The 22535-nt window shown below is 31.3% G+C and overlaps 1 protein-coding gene and 2 long non-coding RNA genes across 8 annotated transcripts; all 3 read left to right on the top strand.

Annotated features, from left to right (window-relative positions):
* Positions 1-3202: 3202 nt before the first annotated feature.
* On the top strand, positions 3203-6329 carry LOC148237150 (28S rRNA (cytosine-C(5))-methyltransferase-like). Of its 3 annotated transcripts, none has more exons than XM_088183510.1 (7): positions 3203-3351; positions 3421-3691; positions 4172-4431; positions 4499-4612; positions 4677-4851; positions 4914-5606; positions 5695-6329. In XM_088183510.1, exons 1-7 carry the CDS (start codon positions 3229-3231, stop codon positions 5712-5714), a joined length of 1656 nt encoding a protein of 551 aa, XP_088039636.1. In that variant the 5' UTR covers positions 3203-3228; the 3' UTR covers positions 5715-6329. The 3 variants fall into 3 exon arrangements, with proteins under 3 accessions (XP_088039636.1, XP_088039637.1, XP_088039635.1); XM_088183511.1 differs by having other exon boundaries at positions 4914-5614; positions 5703-6329; XM_088183509.1 differs by having other exon boundaries at positions 4914-6329.
* A 581-nt stretch (positions 6330-6910) lies between these two features.
* Positions 6911-9901, top strand: LOC148237149 (uncharacterized). 4 transcript variants are annotated; one of them, XR_015809174.1, is made up of 3 exons: positions 6911-9155; positions 9224-9267; positions 9349-9901. It is a non-coding gene; the product is annotated as an uncharacterized LOC148237149 (long non-coding RNA). The 4 variants fall into 4 exon arrangements; XR_015809175.1 differs by having other exon boundaries at positions 6911-9267; positions 9349-9413; positions 9513-9901; XR_015809176.1 differs by having other exon boundaries at positions 6911-9267; positions 9513-9901.
* A 1582-nt stretch (positions 9902-11483) lies between these two features.
* On the top strand, positions 11484-12387 carry LOC148237148 (uncharacterized). Its single transcript, XR_015808980.1, has 2 exons — positions 11484-11598; positions 11673-12387. It is a non-coding gene; the product is annotated as an uncharacterized LOC148237148 (long non-coding RNA).
* The last annotated feature ends 10148 nt before the right edge of the window (positions 12388-22535 follow it).

Here is a 22535-nt window from a genome sequence, read left to right as displayed (position 1 = left end):
AACTAATTTTCTGCAACTCTGTTTTATTTCACAATAGTGACATGTTAATAACCCAATATATATACATATATAACTTTGAAAGTTCCAAATGTTTGCTATTTTTATAAGCATTTCATTTTACGTATTAACCGCGTTCCGTCGAATAATCGAGAGAAGGCGTCGTTCACATTTGTATTTAAACTAAGCTGTATATTTTTTTATTAACCGTTCCAAGTTAACCTTTTCCTTACTGCGAAAAATAAATCCGTGAGTTACTGTGTTGTGTGGTCAATACCTACGTATGCAAAGATTAGTGATTTAAAACCAGAATATTCATAATGTAATAATAAATGAAAATAAAAAATCATTTGTTGATCAGCACAAACAGACGAATAGATAGGTTTGAATGAAAATTCGATAGCTACTGGTCTACAAATATATTTGCTTTCGCTCGGTTGCGTGCTAAGTGACGAGAGTGAGTGAGAGAGTGCGTAACACTGCTGAGTCTTCTCTTTCATGCTGCTCAAAGAGCGAGAGTGAGATGCAAAGCGTGTGTGCGTGCGGCTGTTGTACCCGTTTGCAAAAATGTATCTCAGAATACGTGAAACATATATGCGTTTAATAGTATTGATGAATTTATCCTCGATTTTCGACAAAATATTTCTACTGTGTCGATGAATAATTTTTATTATTATTTATTATTATTTTATTTAATGCGTAAATATAGTATGGAGAAACGCTTAAAATCCTAATCCAGTATTTATTATATTTATATAGATATTTAAAATATTAGAAGCATTGTGTACCATTAGCGATACTGAGACTTCAGCAGAATCAGATATCGAAATCAGAGCAGTATTGAGTACGAATGAAGATAATCGAAGTGACCCGATATTCTATCTAGAAAAGACAATATGTATTTACATATAAATAACTCATCCACTATCCACGAGTGGATAAACAATAAAATGCAATATAAAGGTGATCCAACTAAAGTTTCCGAACTTTTAAAAAAAAACAGCCCAAAATCGACAATTACGAGTCTTTGGCCACACTTTCATTTACAGCAGCAATATTCTTGGCTGAACAGGTGCCAAGATGACACACAGGCCTTTCTCTATCTCCAGCGCTTCCAGTCTCTATTTTTTTTCCTACGTTGCGATTTGTTCGCTTAGATGAACAATGAAATTGACCACAATATTCCCGTTCGTACAAAAATCTCATTTCTGTAGAACTATTAAACAACATTAACGCGCTGAGCGGTGATTAAGTAATCCATTTCGTAAATATATTGTTGCAAACTAACATTTACCGTTTTGAAAACGCGTGATTATTGACAGCTGTCTGATTTACAGCGTTACAAACATAAGAAACTTCTATTATTTCTGATTCTAATTAACATAAATTTAAAAATGCTAATTTATAGTGGAAGATAGTTAGTGGCGAAACAATATTTTACTTTTGAATTTTTCAGTTAAAGATTTAATGCGTGTAGGTTAATAATAAGAGGGTGGGAGTTGAATTTATTTTTTGCCTAAGACGCTGAATATACTATGGTCAGCCTTTAATAATAACATTTGTTTATTGCAAACACTCTAGGAATTTTAACCAAACGAAATATTACAACAAATAAATTATTAATTTTAGTTTGAGCATTGACTGGAAAGCGTTTTATATTAAATTTTAATTTTAAACAATAATTGTAAATGCAAACCCATTGGTATTATCGCGTTTGTCTTTGTTGACCATCCGGTCTTTAAAATGTTGTACAAAAAACTTGAATCTCACGCTAAGCCATGTAGTCAATTGATTCCCACTGGAATGCATTTAGTTATATAACACAAAATATTGAATTTTGCATAGGCATGTCGAGTATTAACAGGAACCCTTACCCTTTTATTACATAGTGCAGTGCAAGCCCAAATCTTGTCCATTAAATGGCCATCAGCGCGACCCTTGTGTCTCAAGATTTTTTGCGTTGTTTGACTTATTTTTTTAAGAAAATTTTTTTTTCTGATGAGGCACATTTTGACCTATTTGAATATGTTAATAAACAAAATTGCTGAAAAAAAGTGATTGTTTGGTGCGCATTGTGGTCAAGCGGCGTCATTAGCCAAGCACACGCGTACGGATCTGCCCGTCGGACATCTGACAGATTTGTCTGGGCTTGGCCACAGACGCATTCTTTTTTGAAAACGATGAAGATCAGATTGTAAAGGATCCCGGAGACGATCAATCTCTAAAAATCCTGGAGACGATAAATTATCGATTGATCAATCGTTACGTGATTGACGGCTTCGAATGATGAGTGATTGACGCAGCGTCAGACGTTAGTACGAATTGAGCCCGATAATTATAAAAATACTATTGTTGCATAATAATAAATAAATAATAAGTTAGTAATTGGTATGAATTTGCTCCTCGTACCTTATATATGATAATAATGGAAACGTGTGAGGCTATATTCTAAAAATTAAAAGAGAACATTGCTTTTATTCATTTATTTAGCCTGCGCGCCTGCGCATTGAGACCGTTTTTATCCGAGGGCTATGGGGAACAGGACGCCCCGGGCGGCACTTGCTCGGGGTCGACACGTTTTATAAATTGTATATTAAATTAATTGTGAATTATTTAAATTGATTATTTGTTAGATCATGGTAGAAATCCATCATCATTATTATTATCATTATTATAAAAATGAAACACATGTATGTATTTGTAATTTCTAGTTTCGATTATTTAAGTATAAATTACAAATAATTAAGTATATATTTTTTATAATACATAATTTGTTGGATAATTCTATAATTAATACATTTTTGTGTTTTTTTACTCTAATTATATGTTGATTTTGTCGTGTTTTATACTATTTGATATATTGCATTTTATTGTATTATTTAAAATGAATTATAATGATAATTTGGAAAGGTTTTAAGGAAAGTCAGATTTTCTTTTAAAAATATGAATGGGGGAGGGGTGGCAATTTTAAGGATCGCCCCGGGCAGCACATATCCTAGCAATGCCACACGACGAACAATTAAAAAATTATTGATCAGGGTGGAAGGTGTTAAAAAGGAGTCGGACTCCGACGTCACAGCCCTGATAAATAGGCCCCCAAAAGGTATTTTAGCTCCCGCATTAATTTATACTCTCTAACAAATATTTTTATTATTGATATTTTTTAAATGTGGTCACCCTGCGTTAAGGAAATATGGACGTTGTCATTCTCGTTAAGACCTCGGACGCGCAATGTTCGAGCATAGCGAGAAACCTCCGCGAAAGTACAAGGCTGCCGCAAATATCCTGCGTCGCCTTAGGACCGAAGGAGGATCTCTAAACAGGATCGTCGCTGAGCTGCATCACAGGCGATACGTATGTCTTTTTCTGCCAACTTTGCCGCCATGCGCTATTATTTTGACATATCTGTCGCGTTGTTTGTAGGATGTCAAATCCATCTACAGTCTATTGGTCGGAACCCTTAAACTGGAGAAGTCTCTCGATGACTTCATCGACAATGTACGGCTGCGGAAGACCGAGGAGCGTCTAGATCCGTGGCTCGCCAAAGTGTTGTTTGCCGAGTTGATACTTGGACAAAAAGAGCTGCCGGGCACCAGCAAACCTGTGCTGACGGTCAAACAGTATTATGATCAACACAAAGTTCATTTGGACGGTCTCAAGCTGAAATTAGAAGAAGATGTTATTATTAAAAAAGGTACAATTATGGGTAAAGGTGACGATTAGCGTTCGATATTGTCAAGTTGGCAGCACTGCAGAGCACAGCTTACACGTACATGCACACACACTTACTTTGCATTACTGTTTCTTGATCCCACGATGGCAGGAAGACGACAGAACTCAACGACAATATTCATAATATATCCTTATTTACTATTTATCTGTTCCGAGTCATATCTACACGAATTTACTCAGAGATGCACATTTTTTTAAATTACTAATTATCGATAAAATAACTAACAAAACTTTATTTTGTATTCATGTTCATCATTTATCTATTAGGTATGCAGAAGCTGACATAAACAAATGAGCATGTGTGCGTGTGCGTGCAATGTAGTGCTGCCAACTTAATAATATCGAACGCTAATCGTCACCTTTACCCAACTATTATAGAAAGAACTATCTAAGAACTAAGTATTTTTATATGATGATTGTTTATTTGTGTCTTACTTTTCAGGTCAAAAACCGAGATATGTGAGAGTTAACACTTTACTCTTGAGTATCGCCGATGCCGTGAGAAACTTTCGTGCGCGTAAATGGAACTTGGTCAGATGTACTTCTGGATCGTACGACGATTACTTGAAACAGTTGGAAAATCTCGGAGAGTATGACTTCATTCCAGATTATCATGTCAAAGTCGTATTCGCCTTTCCCCCTAAAGCTGCGTTTTCCGATTACTTGATGTATAATTCCGGAGAAATATTTTTACAAGATAAAGTACGATATTTACAATATGATATAATATTTATTCTTTTTTATTTATTTTTTATTATTTTCATTATAGGCTACTTGTTTAGCTGGACATCTATTGGCTCCGACTCCCGGTAGTACAATTTTGGATTTATGTGCAGCACCAGGCATGAAAACGACTCATTTAGCATCCATAATTAAAAATGAGGTAATTATTGTTTATTTATAATTAATATCATATTCACTTGTTCATTTAAAACCATCTTTATTAGGGTACAATATATTCAGTGGAACAGGACGAGAACCGATGCAACACTTTGCTTACATTCTTAGAAACCTCCAAAGCCACTTGCGTAAAAGTATTAAATAAAGATGCTCTCAGTGTCACCAAAACGGATTGCCCGGATGTTGATTTTGTCCTAGTAGATCCGAGTTGCAGCGGATCAGGTATTTATTTTTGCATTCGTAAACTTACTTATTACCTTATTACATTTATTTATGTATTTTAGGTATGGATCGAGTTGCTAATAACGACGCCGAATACGATGTACAATCTGGACGACTTCAAAAATTATCCGCTTTCCAAGCAAAGTTGTTGAGACATGTCTTGAATGAGTTTAGAACGGCTAAGAGAATCGTGTATAGCACTTGCTCTTTGTATCCTCAAGAAAACGAGGAAGTTGTAGCCGACGTGCTGAAAAATCATAAAGGAAAATATAAATTGGTTTCTGCTGTAGACAAATTGAACAATCAGTGGAATAATACTGGCGATTTGAAATATTATGAGATTGGAGAAAAGTGTTTGTACGCTCGTCCGGATAGCGATTACACATGTGGATTTTTTATCGCTATTTTTGAAAGACCTGATGATGAACCTTTATCGGTGGATATTGAAGAAACTGTTTCTAAAAATGGCATTGATTTAGAAAGTATAGATTATGAATATTTTGTTAGAGATGATGTAAAAAATAAGAAGAGAAATATAATTCATGATGAAGAACTTGAAATAGTAGAAATTATTGATGATGGTAATCAAGTGGAAGATATAGAAATTAAGAAGAAGAGAATTATAATTCTTGATGAAGAACTTGAAATAGTAGAAATTATTGATGGTAGTAATCAAGTGGAAGAAATAAAAATTAAGAAGAAGATAAATATAAATCATGATGAAGAACTTGAAACAGTAGAAATTATTGATGGTAGTAATCAAGTGGAAGAAATAAAAATTAAGAAGAAGATAAATATAAATCATGATGAAGAACTTGAAACAGTAGAAATTATTGATGGTAGTAATCAAGTGGAAGAAATAAAAATTAAGAAGAAGAAAAAGAAAAATCATGATGAAGAACTTCAAATAAAAGAAAATATAGATGGTAGTAATCAAGTGGAAGAATTGAAAATTAAGAAGAAAAAGAAAAAACATGTAAAATTGGACGAAGAAGTTCAAATTGAAAATTTGGACGATAATAAAGAAGTGAAGGTTAAAAAAAATAAGAAACCCAAGAAAAATAAATCTGAGGAATTGGAAACAGTTTTAAACAATGAAGTATCTGAGGTTGCTAAAAAAGATAAGAAAAAAAGTAAGAATGCTACTGATCTAACTTTTGAAAATACTGAAGATGTTGCTAAAGGCGAGAAGATAAAAAAACGAAAACATAAAGACTGTGTCATAGAAGAGGATTTGGATACTTCGAATGTGAAGAAACTTAAAAAGAAAAAAAATACTGATGGAGAAAATGTTATTGAAATGGAAAGTAAAAGTTTGAACGCCGAGGTCGTTATAGCGAAGAAAAAGAAAAAAATCGGAAATTAAAGTTGACAACGGAAAATAAAATGTTGGTGGAGCCGGTTTCAGAAAAGTAAACATGTACAAAACGAAAACAAATACTTGTAATGAAGTGTAAATAAAAGAATGATTGCAAAAATATGCTTCTTGTATTTTTATTGGGGAATATATAATCTTATTTTGGTTTAAATGGTTTTCGCTATAATCTTGGTATTTTGCACTCAGTACATTAAGGTGACCAGCGTACTCCATTGAATAAGATTGTCTTCAAAAATTTTGCCTTCGTCCTCTGAACAAAAATTTTCGAAATGACATTTTTTTAGCTTTCATAACAATTTGTCTTTTATCCTCGGGACGTAAATTTCCGTGATGACTTTTCTAGTTGGTGTAGAAATGTATATTCTCGAACAAAAAAAATCAAATGGCTATTTTAGTGTCTTGAAATTTTTAAAATCTGGTCATTTTACGCAACCTTAACTTTAATTTGTAATTATATGGACGAACGTGACGAAAGATGGACCACCACGATAGCTTTAGTTATGTCCAAGGGGAGGGGGCAAGGGAACAAGTAAACATGTAAGTACCCTCCGATGCGGGAAAAAAATATTTCTTTATTGCGTTACGGTAAGGTGACCAGATTTTAACATTGATAAGCGGGACACCATTGACGGGGGGAGGAGGTCTTGTTTAAAAAAAATGATCTAGACTAGAGCATTTAGTAAGGACTAGCTGTCGGTACCTCACTATCGTGAGGTACCGATAGCTAGCGAGTGTGCGAATACCGGACCCTCAACTTTTTGGGTTTTAAATATAATTTTTGCTTCGTTCTGATTTTTTTAAACATTTTTTAAAATTTAATGGTTCAAATTGGACATTACTATTTAGGATTTTCAATGATAGACAAAATAGTTCAATCTATAAAAAAGTACTTAACATTTTCAATTCATTTGAAAATAGGTTTACAACTTGACTAAGTATTTCCAGAAGAAAACATTTTATATTATTTATTAGATTTACAACGTTAGATTTTATCGTTATATTGAAACTTAGATATTTAATGATAAATCTAAATATTGTATATCATTTATGAATAGGTTTAAAACTTGGCTAGATAATAATAAATTAAAAATTGTACTATTAAATTTCAATACAGCGAAGCTCACGGAACCAATGAATAAATTTTGGTATACTGAAAATTCGTTATATTGAACGTAAGGAAGATGATATATTTTATTTTTAATTATCACATTACTACAACATCGAAATAACCTCTTATAAGGTTGACAGATAGTTTTTTGCCCATTTTTAAGGATACCGTATGAAACAATAAAATTTGTGAAAAAAATGTTTTATAAAAAAAGTTTGAGGGTCAGCGAAACACCTGTAATGTCGCTTTTGAACACATCTGTCACACACCACGTCAAGAATGAACTGAATTTGGAGAAATATTGTGTAAAGTTGCAACGTCATTCTTAAATTCGGATCAAAATATTTCGTTATACTGAGATCAGTCTTCGTTATAATGAAAACATTTTGTATGCAAGTTTTTCGGGGACAAATTAAAGATTCGTTATACTGGGAATTTTGTTATTTCGGTATTCGTTACAAAGAGATTTCGTTGTAATATTTTTTAAAATAGGTTTGTAACTTTACTAAATATTATTGAAACAAAAAATATCAAAATGTTTTCAACATAAAAAATAATATTAAAACGTAACATTTTGTATCATTTAAAAGTAGGTTTACAGTTTAATAAATAATAATAATAATAAATAGCATCAGTTACACATCCGCTCAAAAATATTACTGATATGAAAAAATATTTTGTTACACCTTACTAACGCTACAACACAATCGATCATATATAGTTAGTGCAATGTGAGTGATTATAAGTCATTGATTGTGTTTTAGGGTATTTTATGTGTTTGAGTGCCAGTTTTAACGCTGCATAACACAATTATATCATAAATTTAAATTTTCGTAATAAAAAAGTTTTTTGGTGACATCATAAGTTACTTTATAATTTAAAAAAAATATTTCTATGTTTTATGTGTAAATATAAAAGTCAGTTTTTAATTACATTTGTGCGTTTTAAAAATATTAATAATTTTGAAACCTTTGTCTTTTTTGATTAAAAAATATTTTGATTTACATATTTTTTAAAGTAAATGTTTTTCTGCGCAGCATTATATATTTTAATAATTAATGAGTGTAAAAAGTTTTCACTATATTTAAAATTAATAATGAACTAATGATATTTAAAATCTATAATAAATGATTAATATTTAAAATCCATAATAAAATAAAAAATATTTTTAATGTTGAAAAAAATTAATGTTGAAATTTTATTCTGAAACTTTTAATTTAAAAAATATTTAAATTAGTGTTATACATTTTTGTGTAGTTTAGTTTCAAAGGCGTCAGTAAGATGGATTTTTGCAATACTGTGCGCTTAGTAGTTGGTTGGTAATGAATAGTACTTATTTTGAAACTTTGCCCCTTTTTGTTTAAAATACTTTTTAAAGCAAAGTTTTAAAAATTCTCTAAAAACTAAAACTTTAAATTGCCAACGTTCGCCAAAATTTAGGTACATATTTTTTCTGTATAGAGAAGCTAATACATATCCACATTATTTATATTATATTTTAAATCTATAAACTAAAAAAATATTTTAAAAAACATTTTTTTTTGTATTTGATGATTTTTATACATATTTTAATAAATTTTATACAATTTAAATCGTTAAAATAAATTTCGCTCGTTAAAATCAATTTCGCTCGTTAAAATCAATTTAGTTCGTTCTCAAGCGCGGGACTTCCCAAATTTGCTTTGACAGTTCTTCTGTCAGATCTGGCAAGAAATATGTTATAATCGCGGGATTTTTGTTACAAAGTGACAATTGAAGATGATTCAAGTGATGCAGCATTTGAAATTATAGACAAAACTATAAATTGCGGGTGTGCCAGTAAGTGTTTAGTTATAAATGAATAATATAACACGGTTATTCTAACAAAATTACTATTGACTTTCCAGGATCTAATATTAAAAGACAAACAGCGGTGATTTGGCAATTAAAGGTATACATACCGAAGTTAATTAAACATATTACAATGCTAGTAATAATAAAAAATATATGACATATTGTGACAATTTTGTAGAAGATGAAAAGATGCCAATCTACGTGTTTAATCCTCTACAGTACATCCATCAATTGTGTTCTTTGGTTGTCGTTTAAATTTAATTTATGGATTATATTAGTAGTAATAATGTGTTCAATGTTTACTCTTGATAGGAGTCTTATTGTTTTTTAATTATTTTTCAGAAGCAATGATGGAACAATTTGATGACCTATATGGCTACAACGTAGAATTGGTATATATAAACAAAGAGTTAATCTTCTCGTGTTGAAGTCACTGTCAGCAAGTATTATCTTTTTATAAAGAACATACTACATAAGTTTGATGTAACTGAATATCTTAAATTTGGCTATTCAGAAAGAGGAATGATGGCACAGAACAAAAATTGTACATATTTTGCCACATCGGAATTAAAAATAACCCACTCTTAGATATTTTGGCTATCGATTATTCCAGGTATGCAATCACATATTTATAATCATTGTAAAATGTCGTTTATTAGATAACATCCAAGAAACTACACATTTATAAGCTGTCCGACAGCGCCGATTTGATCGACATTAACTTTCAATCCTCACATACTAAGGATATATTACACGTTCATGTTTAAAACATAACTGGTTAATTTAAAATTCTTAAAATCTAACGTATATGTGTATAAAATCGGAAAGCAATGATAATGTTTATGTGATATTATTATAAAAACTCACTTTTCGGCCTCGGAGCCCGGCGACGGGATTTCAAAATTTGAAGATTTCATTACAAAGATTGTTTTATGATTGTTTATCTAATTTAATCAATGTATTCTTCTTATCCTAAACACATTATGTATATATTTAATTTTCATAGTTATATAACACACCTAGTTAATTTGCAATCCGATTATTTATAAAAGCAAAAACTCACTTTTAGGCCTCGGAGCCCGTCGCCGGGAATTCAAAATTTGAAAATTTCATTACGAAGATTATTTTATGATTGTTTATCTAGTTTAATCAATGTATTCTTCTAATCCTCAACACATTATGTATATATTTAATTTTTATTCAGTCAAATGACGAATTAATGAAAATTATTGTCGCGTAGCAAAATTTTATTATTAAATAATAATTATTTAAAAGTGTTGTCACGGTACTATCTATTTGAATTTGAATGCTTATTTTTCATTGGTCGACGCTATTTGAATATTTGAATGCTTATTTTTGATTGGTCGAAACAACAGAACGCATTACCGGCGGCTCGAAAATCAATCGGAACAAATTCAATTTTAATTTTTATTATTATTTATTATTATAATTAAATATATTTCCTTTGTTTACGTGTATTGTTACACACCGTTAATACAAAGCGATACGATTTACAGAGTAGATAATTGAACGGAGAATGTTTCGTTTAAAGTTATGCGCGTCCGGAAGCGACGGCGGAAGCGGATTAGAACAATTATATATAAGATGCTATGGGGACCGATTTAAATTTGTTATGGCCAAAACTGGTCGGCATTTGAGTAGCACTGGCGTGACAATTTTCTCCCTACACGGCCAATCTTCCAGACGTTCGGACCCATCGTTTCGCGTCCGCCCTTTTACAATGTAAACAGCTCATATCTTCAATAAAAATACTACTGCAGCGGCCCAATCTGTGTCTAATTGCCACCCATCACCATCAACCGTCCCTAAAACCTGAAGTACATAAAAAATATTACTACCTAATGGTAACATTTTATTTATCGTTTATATAATGTATTTTATAATTTTAGTTAAATGGTCAGTATTATTTTAATGAAACTACCAGTGTCAATAATAATAATTGTTTAGTATTAATATATTTTTTTGGAGTATTTTAATAAAAAAATGATCAGTTTAATTTTAGTGAAGAAAAAAACATAAATGATAATTGGTTACAAGTATTTGTTTTGAGCTATTTTGATAATGTGTTTATATGTCTTTTTTACTGGACAAATAATTGTATAGTTTTGTGTTAGTTTATCTTTAAACCTAGTATGTAGCGCTATTTTGGTTAACAATGTTACCAGTTAATTAAATTAGTCAAAAATCATCATGCAGGAATTTTATAATGCTCATCTGTTATAATGAAACTGACCATATGCTTAAAATACTGACTATAAAGTTCATTGTATACTGACCATCTACAAATATATTAAAATAGTCGAGCAAGTTGTTATGGCCAAAAGTGTCACGCGTATGCTCAACAATGTAAAGGCTGACAGCGATTGTTAAATCATTTTCTATCAGTAAAAAGTCTCAAAAAGCGACTGTATTTTTATTGATTTGTATTGAAATATTAATTACTCATTATGTACTTTATTGACTATTACATTTATTTTTCAGAATTTCATAGTAATTAACGATGGACGTTCAACGACGTGCAATGTCTTCTAACGGATGCAAAGAAAGATCACAATCTTCAGTTCTTTTACTATTATTCATTTATAGTTTGGCCATGTTTACCTTGCCATTTGCCGCATTCTTCGGCACCAGGTACTTAATTAGACGGTATTTAAGCTCTGATGAATTTAACATTATTGTGTGGTCTGTAATCGTTTCCGTTGTGACCATTTATGCAATTATTGTATCTTACGCATATCAGGGATATTGTGAGAAAGAATTCGATGAGCACGGCAATGAAATTGATCAGAGGAATTATGATATTCACAGTAAAGAAGACTAAAAAGTATGGTTTTCAGTATTTTAGACTGATTTATTATTGTGAAATAATTATTGTATTATATGTAGAAGATTTTTTTTTACACACATTCAACCAAAATAAAGGTTATTGTATTAATTTATTATTTTACATGTGTAAATATAATAAATTTTAATTAATGTTATACCATATTAGATTGTGAGTCATTCCAGTGGAAATAATGCATACTTTAATAGTTAATAAAATATAATACAATGAGTTATGTATACTTAGTATTTAAAGAGTTGAGAGACAATTTATGTAAAAACATATTGAAATGTTTATTATGTATATAATGTTATTGTTTTCAAGTTTTGTGCATTTAATTAAAATAATCAAATAAAATATTTTTTTTCTCAAGTCTTCTTATTTTTTGTTGGGGATTTCAGTAAATAATTAAAATGCATTTATCTATATATGTACTTGTGAAAAAGATATATTAAACTATGATTATTTCTGAAATTTTTTAAATTATGTATTTTCTGTGCAATAGTACAGATACATTTCGTTCTCTGCCTTTGTATTCTTCAAGTAATCGAAGGTCGGATTAAATTCTTGGATTTTGTACCTTGTAGTTTGATCAGATTTTTCTTTATTGTATCTGTCATTGTTTGGCATAGTGTGAATTCGTCTGAATGTTCGTTACTTCCAAGTCAAAAGTGAAGTAGTAGACGAGTCAATTTTTGGCTAGTGAAAGTTCCAGATTGAAGTTTCTATTCAGAAGTGAGCTTTGTTCAAGCTTATATACCTCTCAGGGTTAAGAGAAGTCGTTTGTTCTTTCTGTTTTCGATCGTCTAATCAATGAGATGATTCAGGGCAGAAATTGTTATCTTAATTTATGTTTGTTATTTGTTGTTATCTACTAAATGTCTACACTATTTTTTCCTAAGAGTTAGTGGACAAAAAATACACGAGTTAACGTGATCACCAAGAACAGGACTGAACACAAATAGAACACCAATAATTTTAGTACAAATAAAATAAATTGTAGCGAATGTAATTCTTGGGGCTACGTAATTAAACGACCTTTTTTATAGAGCTGGCGAGGACCTGGGGTGTTAGACCGTTGTTATATATTGATTGAAAAAAAGAAAAGAATGTATATTTAAACTAATAAAAATTAATTTAAAAAACACCCGCTTCACAAGTTGAGCGGTGGTGTGTCAACACTGAGAACCGCCACAGACCCCCTTGCCAGAATTTTATTTATAATTCGATATATATGTTATTTAGTACTTAATTATCCTATACACAGTTACAAACTTATTATCTACACATACTTAATTAAAACTAACAAAAATATGCATAATAATCTAACAAGGATAAGAAAGTGTGATAAGGATAAGAATAATTATTTGTGGGCGGTTGTTTTGATTTTGATTTTGACTCCATTTGATTTTGACTCCATGTGATTTTGACTCCATGTGGCTGCGGGGCTCTGTAGCACCCGATGTTCGGTCGGCCGAGAAACTAGTTCAGGGCCGCGTCTACAGAAGGCTCTGCGCAGCTAAGTTGCGATGCAGCGAGTCGTCGTTGAGTTTGATGTCCAAACTGGAACGAACAGTTGGTGCTGCATGTCGTCGTTTGAAAAGTCGTTGCCGTATTGGATGCACATGGTGACGAGGTCCTTGTCGGTGGTGGTGTGCGGCAGGCCGCGGATGTAGAGGTTGGTGCGCGACAGCTGTTCCGACGGCGCGTTCGGGTTGTTGCTGATCGAGGTGCTCAACGTGCCGGACTGCGAGCCGGTGGCCGACGAAGAGGACGAGGTCGTGTTGCTGGGTTTCCGGTCTCCGATTTCCTCGCGTTCGAGGAGTTGTTTAGTTTTTACTTCTCGCGAGATGCTGAGGCGGTCGAGAAGTGCGGCCTTGACCTTTGCGTAGGCGCTGTCGGCTGGTGGGTTAAGGATTATATCCCTAACTTCTTCCTGCGCTCTTGTGTCAAGTGCTCAGTTGAACCGGGTTTCGTCGTTGCTGATTCCGGCGTTCTTGAAACGCCGTTTTCTTCGGTCATCTTAGCTGATCGTCTCTTGCGGGTCGTTGTTGCGTATGATCGATCACGTCGGGGTCACCAATTTGTAGCGAATGTAATTCTTGGGGCTACGTAATTAAACGACCTTTTTTATAGAGCTGGCGAGGACCTGGGGTGTTAGACCGTTGTTATATATTGATTGAAAAAAAGAAAAGAATGTATATTTAAACTAATAAAAATTAATTTAAAAAACACCCGCTTCACAAGTTGAGCGGTGGTGTGTCAACACTGAGAACCGCCACAAAATAAAACACTAATAATAATAAATAAAATAAAAGAAAACTTGTAGAGCATAGTAAAAATGCGTTATGAATTAACTTCAGTAAAACGCAGCAAAACCAGTTTTTATATGATTTTACATCTATTTCTTGGTGACAATCGTCAGCATTTTTGGATTCTGAAACTTACAGCGAATCTGGGTCAAAACTTATTATATGTACATATATACTTTGCACATACTGGCACATCCTCTACAGCGAACGACCAATCACAGGGCAAAACTTAAGAGCATGTGAAAATCATGCGTTGAACAATATTATTGTGCATTGATATTAAATAGACAACGGCTACATTCTAAAAGCCGTCGATTTGGCAATGTTGTGAACGGTGTACTTAATATGGGTTTGTGTCCGACTTTGTATGGACACTGACTGATCTTTGCTTAGGTCCTTTTTTATTTTTATTAATTTATTTAGCTAATATAGCAAATTATTTATACACTAAACAAATATAATCAATACACAATATAAATATAAAAAAATACTTAAATATTATAATTATTTCTTAATGGACGAAGGTATTTTTTATTCCATTGAGGAAATCCGCTACATTTTTATTTTTGCGGGTTGTCTTAGAAATATTATTATACAAATTCACGTCTCCATACAATATTCCCCTGGCCGTACTCGTTTTCTTATATCTAACTCTCCTTGAATTATCTCTATTTATAGTGTGGAGGCGTTCTGACAGTTCTCAGTGTTGCCACACCACCACTCAACTTGTGGTTTTTAAACAATTGGCTAAATATACATTCTTTTCTTTTGACTCACCATGACAACGGTCTAACACCCCAGGTCCTCGCCAGCTCTCTAAAAAAGGTCGTTTATTTAAGTAGCCCTCAAAAACTACATACGCTACAATAGTATTAAATCTATATACCTACATCTTTATAATTTATTAAATACTTATTAAAATACTCTTGTAACATTTTATTTTCTAACTTATATGATATATAAGTACAAAAACATTATTCTTCCATATTTCTTAAATATCTTAGTATATCTCATGTTTCTTTAATTATATTTGCATTGAATTCATTTTTTAATTTACAAATTTTGTTGTGAATTTCTATTAATGATACTGATGTAAGTTCTCCAAATTTTAGATTGAATGTTTTATTATTATATTGTATTGTATTTTTAATCTCTTCTATACTCCTTATGTAGTATGTATTCATTTTTTCTGCTGTCTTATGATGAACTATATTTATATATATTACCATCAATTTATTTATTTATTATATCGTTTCTCTGAGTAAGATTAATTTTTTTATTGTTTTCCACATCTTATTCGGGTCATTTTTTTTATTATTTGTCGATTTTTTAAAATTATTCTTGAAGCTTTGTCTGCCATATTTATACATTGTTCGTATGTTTTTCATTTTTCATTTCAAACTCTATATTTTTTACTTTCTACTAGTTTTGTTTTTATTATTTGAAATATTTTATATGATTCATCTCTTCACTATTTTTCTTCAGGATTTTTAATGTCATCATTAAATCACGGTTTTGTGTTGAATCGATATTCTGTTTTAAATTACCTTGACTTTTTATTTTACTATCCACAATATTCTTATAAATATTGTTCCATGTCATATTAACATCCATGTTATCTACATCCCAGTCATATTTTTGTAACTCTATTCCTAATTTGGTAAAATCTATTTTTTTAATTTTATCATTTATTTTTTTACATTAATTACATTTAGTTTTTCCATATAAATATATACAATAAAATGATCAGTAATTTTTGGATTAATTTTTACTTTACATGATACTATTTTATTATTGGTAAAAACTAAATCTGTTAATGTACTCAAGTTATTGGTTGTGCTTGTTTTTTCGTTAACTCCCGTAATTCAAATATATTTACCCATTTTTATTTTTTTTAGTATAAAAAACCTCACATTTGTTAATACCAATTAAAATTCCAATCTGCGATTAAAATGGTATCAATAATTTTAGCAGAACTCCATTCTGAAATAATATTTATGAATAACAAGAAAGAATTTCGATCACTATGTGGAGATGCTAATCATAATAATATGGGAGTTTTTTCCACGACAATCTTTACCATGATAAACCATGAAAGATGCAAGTAGCTCTAATTCGTCCAAATCTCCGATTGTCAAGAGAGCTCGTTACGTCGACGTAACAAATAAACTTGTTCCGCAAGTCGCAAGTACTATTTCGACTTCATTAAGATTTATAGTATTAAATAAAATAACATGAATTTTTATAGGAAAATTGAAGAAGAGGCAAAAGTCCCCACCTGATGTCCCCGGGTTCCGAAAAATTGTAAGTGATGAGTTATTATTTTTTTTTTTTATTATTTAAAGTTGATTATGTCACAATACATTTAAGATCAGCATTGAGCAGTTCTGATTTTAAAGTGCAAAAAGTCAGATTTTAATTTATATTTGTAGGATGACGTCTGACAAACATACAAGTCTATTTACAACGAGAGAATGCTCAAAAAATTAATATGAATATCAAATGTAAGTTTCGCCAGATGGATAATGATTTTATAGCGCGACATTACTTATGCATGAAAGAGCAAAATATAAATAATGTTGACTAAGCATTTTTTCCCACAGAACATTGAAAATCTTTGAGGAGGTTTGTGGATCTTGGTTTTACTAAATTAACCATTGTGCTGTAACTGTATATGCATATGCGTATATTATTAGTTCAAATTATAGGTTTATAATTTATTTTTAAGTGACAACAGTTAAAACATGGTCGTACAATTTATGCTATAAAGGAGAGGAGAACACCGGTCATCTGATTTGGATTATTTGATGCGAAACGGAAACATTGTAACCTGACAGGCGTAAGCCCAATGCATTACAACGGGATAACTCTGTACAAACTGGGTAAGTCTATCAGACATAATGAATACTAGATATTAAAACCACTAGAATTATCGTCTGAAAATCGGGGCCATATACATATATTATTAATTATAAATAATTACATGTAATATAATGTTACAATGGATGTCACTTTACAACTGGGCTTAATTTTAGTGCATTTTTAAAAATAAAAATTCAAGTCTGTGCCAGGGAGTGCTTTAGAATTAGGTTGCGTAAATCTAGCAATAATGTTTTTTCTAGTTTAACCACCAATGTGATATTTTTTGCTGTATGTAATGGTTATTTAAAAAAGCACCTATATTCACAATAAATCTCGTTTTAGCATTAATTGCTTCCGCTGAGGAAGTACATCGCTGTTCTTTTAACATTCCTTTCTGCCAGCTGCTAAAACGCCGTTTCTTTTCAAATGCAAGAAACAAAAAAATGTTAGTTTTATTACTCTTTAAATGTGTAAGTTGCTTGTATCGCATCGATTATGGGTGGTCGCTCCACCACTCCATAAAAACATTTTACATTCAACAGAAGGGCGCAAAGACGTAGCGTCTTAGCATGTTGAAGTAGCAGAGGGTCTAACTTATAACAAAGTATATTCTTTTAACTTAAAATAAAGATAAAGTTTAATTTAATGTTATACCCCCTTCTCCGTACTGAAACCATTTTTTAGTACCAATCTATGATTGCGCTTAAAGTGATTTGTAGTATTGCGGGGCTCTACTCGCACATATGCTGTCATAAATTTTGAGCATTTTTATAATATGGGGCTTAAATTTATGAAAATGTATAGCAAGGGGAACGCAATTCAAAAAGGTTATGAACCACCATTTTAATAAAACAAAAGGTTATATTTACATTTATATATCACTTGTCATATTTTAGTTTTATCTGGACAAGTTAGCGACATTGGTGTAATACAATTGCGATAATTGTGAATTTATTGTGAATTAAAATACGATAATTGTGAATTTATGTAAGTAAATTCACAAATTCCTACTGGTTCGTTTTTTAATTGTATAAAACACATTTAAAAAGGTTCCAAAGTTGTTATTGACATTGTGTATCGTGACTAAGTGACTGAAACATAATTCAATGATTGCTTTATAATTATTTTCGAGAATGAAATCTTTGTCATTCATTCCACGGTCGCAATTCTGCATAAATCGTTTCGCATTTGCGTGGCGTGGAGATATGACTCATATGACCGTTTTCATACAATAATTCAGTCTCACAATTACGAATAACTCAAAAACAAGAACCATTCTTACTAACTCATGTGTTTTCTTTATAAATTATTCATTATGTACGTTTGGCAAATATATCGATGTTCGTGCGTGTAATGGTCTATTTTTTTATTTGGACCATATTCCAACAATAGAAAAATAAACGCATATTTAGGTTGATAGTTTTTTCCCCTAATGTTGCACAACCTGTAATCGCTTTGACAGATCATTTGGTCTTAACATCATTAAAATCGATCAATATTTTATTAAAATAAAATTGATACATATTTCATAATGTTTTACTGAAATATATGATAATTAAAAGATTATATTAATATACTGTGAACATTTTGAATCCACTATTAATAAAAAAAATACGCCGTAAGCAGTGGTAGATATGAGTATATGCTCTATAATTCTTATTTTTTCATACATATGTAAGTAGGTTAAACGTCTTTTTCCGATTTCCACTCGGAATTTGTACGAAAATATGAATAGGTATATAACGATTGAAATCTTTTATGAAATTATATGGCGGTTGCAATAAAACTTTTTTATCGTTTATGCAACTATTTTACACGCAGTTAACCAACGGCTCATATGCGTTAAAAATAAAAATTTGCGTGTTTTCTAATACGCAATGTGTTTTTCGTAGCAAAGCTTCCCACCACGATTAATTTAATTTATTATTATTTTAATTATATGCAAGATAGTCATGGCTTAATCAGAGGTTCAACATTACTCACACGAGAAGGGGGAGGTATTTTTTTACTATATAAATAATCAGCCCTACTTGCTAATATGATTTATGTTTAGTCCTTTCCACGCACAAGCGGAGACCTTGTCCATTTTGATCCATGGGCCAAATCGGCTTTTCATATAGCACATTGTGTCCAAATGTGCCGCTATTAGCGTATAACGTTTTCACGCGAAATGCCGACACACTTTTTTGGCCCCGGAGCAGTACATTTTCCGGCCATATATCAACAAATTCGTCTCATTACCGTTACGTATAATTACAAAAGGGGGAAAGGTTTGTAGCGCCAATTCGATTTATAACAATTTGTTGGGATGGATTTTTTCATAGACATTTTTTTTTGGTATGGCTATCCTAATGTAAAGCATCCGGTTTATTTTCATTAGCGTATTCATGTACTTTGAAGTAATCATTTTAAGCATAATAGTAATTATAAATTGTGACGCAGATAGTCTTAAGCAGTGTAGTATTATTTTCTCACTTATAAAAAGCTGAAATTTAAGTTGCATTATATAGAACGAGTTGTTTTTTTATTAATGTTTTACGATTTTTTATCTTAATTAAAAAACTACAACATAAAAAATATAAATACTACAATATAAAAAATAATAATAAATAAACTCCAAAGACTTGTCATATCATATTTTTAAATTAATTTAACCCATTTTCAAAGTTATGTATTTTTATGGCTTTGGTTACCAACTGGTTTCAAAGAATCTCAGTGTTACGTTAAATAATTTTAGGGTTCATGAGTTAGAATATTAGGGTTGCTTAAACTGAAATTCATTAGATTTGTGTGAAATTTGAGCATTTAATACAGAGCAATCAAAATTATATTCGAAGATTATTGAAATAAGATGGCCATTAAAAATATATATTTAAATATGTTTGCTGTTAGCAGTTTTGACAAATAGTAAACAGTTTTATTTATATAAATTAGATGTATAATCAATCACCCATACCTGCATTTTGGCGCGTCAACCGTAAATTAGATTATTACATAGTGATTTTAGGTTTTGCTGGTGAGTGTGTCTTATTCAGCTTGTTAAATGTCGGATGATCTGTTTGATATGTTTTTTTATTGTACATGTTGCTATTTATAATATATAGATGCGATTCAGGTGTAAGTATTGGGCGGCGGTGTCGAATGCAGAATAGTCTAGATTAGTCAAAAAGGTTACAGCAGGCCTGTCGAGTTCGATATAGAGTAGTCCTCATTGCAGATTACTAGTATAAGTAGCAGAGCCCTTGTAGGGGTAATGTTATAGAAATATTTAATTTATACGCATGTCATTTAATGAAATACTATGAATTTTAATGAAATCAAAATATTAAAAAATATTCACTGACTGCTAAATGTTGCTTCCCCTCTGGAAAAAGCTGAAATGACGTCCCTGTATTTAGTCATCAATAAACATTGTAACGAATAACAATAACTATTTTTAATGTAAATATAAGTAGTGACAAACGGTTACGTTTAACGGTCATTGTTAACGCTTGGTTCTTGGGTGTTCTAAAATTTCTATTTATCTTCATGTTTTGTTCGTAAAACGCATTTGCAAATGACGCTTTCTAATTGGAACTTTTAATGTAGAATTTCCGATAGTGGCTTCACGAATTTTTACATAAATAATAAAGCTTTTGTGTTGAGAGCATGCCATAGAATATTTTAACCGCACGTTTGAATTATATTGTAGCAATTATATTGTTCCGTGGCAACAGTTATAAAAGTTCTGATCACATACATGATTGTTTAGTGCTTCAAATTGTAAACTAAATTGCTTACAATTAAAAAAAAGATATAGTTGCATCTCTATTTTTTCTTCCATGGTGACAAAAAGTCGTTTCCTTTGGGATTGGTAGCAGCCAAGTGGAAAATGTAGATGTCAGTATTGGGCGTAGGAGTTGAACTGGAACTTTTTGCAAGTCGGTTTTTCGGGAGTCTTTACTGTGGTCGTCGAGTTGAAAGTAACTTTGGCCATCGAATAGTGAGTGTCACATATTTAATAATAGTCTTTTGAGAAAGCTTGGATTAATAGGAGACGAGGTTAATTAAAAGCTAATCACATTAGGATCTAAACTACCTCTACATTTTTGCCTATTTGGTGTAAGTTAGGTCATTAGTGTTTTCTAAGCGAAGCTTATGAAGAAAAGGGTTTAAGAAGTTTATGTGTAAATTGATGGCTTTTGGAAGTCTGCGTGGCTGTTGTTCAATACTGGGTGCTCTGCCGATTTATAGTGTCAGTTAAACAAACGATTGCCTTTTAAATGATTTTTAATGTCATTGTTGAAACCTCCACAGCCGTAAATCTATGTGTTAAAATATGTATATTTACAATAGTATGCTGATCTCGGCTGTGCTAGATTATTCATATAAAAATATGGTTAGGGCAACTAACTATACATGGTATTTTATGATTTTTGCAAATGCACGTGAACATAAACTACGCGAAAGGGCGAAAGTTATATAATAATAAAAAAAGTGCATTATACAAGCGGCAAATAATGGTAGTTTGCTTTTAGCTATCGAACATTAGTGGTAAGTCACGAATCACCAATATAATTTAGTTTTAAAATATAAATAAATTGTGGCGTTGCTTGCCCTTCGATCTCGATCTGTTTATCTACTGAGGCATTAATAATAATTTTCACCCCCATTTCCGAAACGACCCGTGAAAATATATCGCTTTTCCATTAAATGTGTTATGATGAAATCTGACCACATTAACCGCCGTGAACATTATAAGCGGGAAATAAGGTCACGTATAAATTGCTTATGTAAATTTTCAACATTATATTCGACTGCGGTTGTTTTGTGTCGGACCAAGTTTTTAGATTTTTTCCTATGCCCTATAATGTCAACCTAATAGGCTAATATATTTAAAACGAGTGTCATTATAGAATTGAGTTCATCTTTATGAGCTCATAAATGATACGATAGTATAATGTCGCACCCTCAGTATAATACTAATGGGTCTTTGTGTTAGGGTTATGGTTGGATTCATTATTTTTTGGGTATTTTAATAAAATACTTTCGAAGTTTAATTTCAAATAGAATCTGAGCAAAAATTGTTTTACCAATAAAATCGTGTCTTAGCTATGATAATAATATATTACTTCACAAATCGTTACCAAGGAGTATTTAAAACACTAAATATTTTTTATGCGGCTTTCTCCATTTAATAAATGTATAGATTATTTTTTAAGGTTTTTCATATTTTGTGTTTCTGCATAACGGACGGTTATCTTTAAATAACGCATTTCTTAGTTATTTGAATCACGCAAGTCTACAAAAACCTCGTTTTAAATACGCTAATTGCGCTTAAAAGGAAATTTTACCGTCATATCGCTG

The sequence above is a fragment of the Plectrocnemia conspersa genome, unplaced genomic scaffold (assembly GCF_051122295.1).
Source record: "Plectrocnemia conspersa isolate PC_06_02 unplaced genomic scaffold, ASM5112229v1 ptg000003l, whole genome shotgun sequence".
In the NCBI taxonomy this organism is placed as follows: domain Eukaryota; kingdom Metazoa; phylum Arthropoda; class Insecta; order Trichoptera; family Polycentropodidae; genus Plectrocnemia; species Plectrocnemia conspersa.
The sequence above is the reverse complement of the archived record's forward strand: the minus strand, read 5'-3'. Positions and strand labels throughout refer to the sequence as shown.

Bases quoted from the DNA above. Each gene is read 5' to 3' on its own strand.
- LOC148237150 (XM_088183509.1), top strand. From the start codon at position 3,229: ATGTTCGAGCATAGCGAGAAACCTCCGCGAAAGTACAAGGCTGCCGCA. The intron at 3,352-3,420 runs GTATGTCTTTTT...CGTTGTTTGTAG, and splicing joins AGCTGCATCACAGGCGATAC to GATGTCAAATCCATCTACAG. The intron at 4,613-4,676 runs GTAATTATTGTT...CATCTTTATTAG, and splicing joins CATCCATAATTAAAAATGAG to GGTACAATATATTCAGTGGA.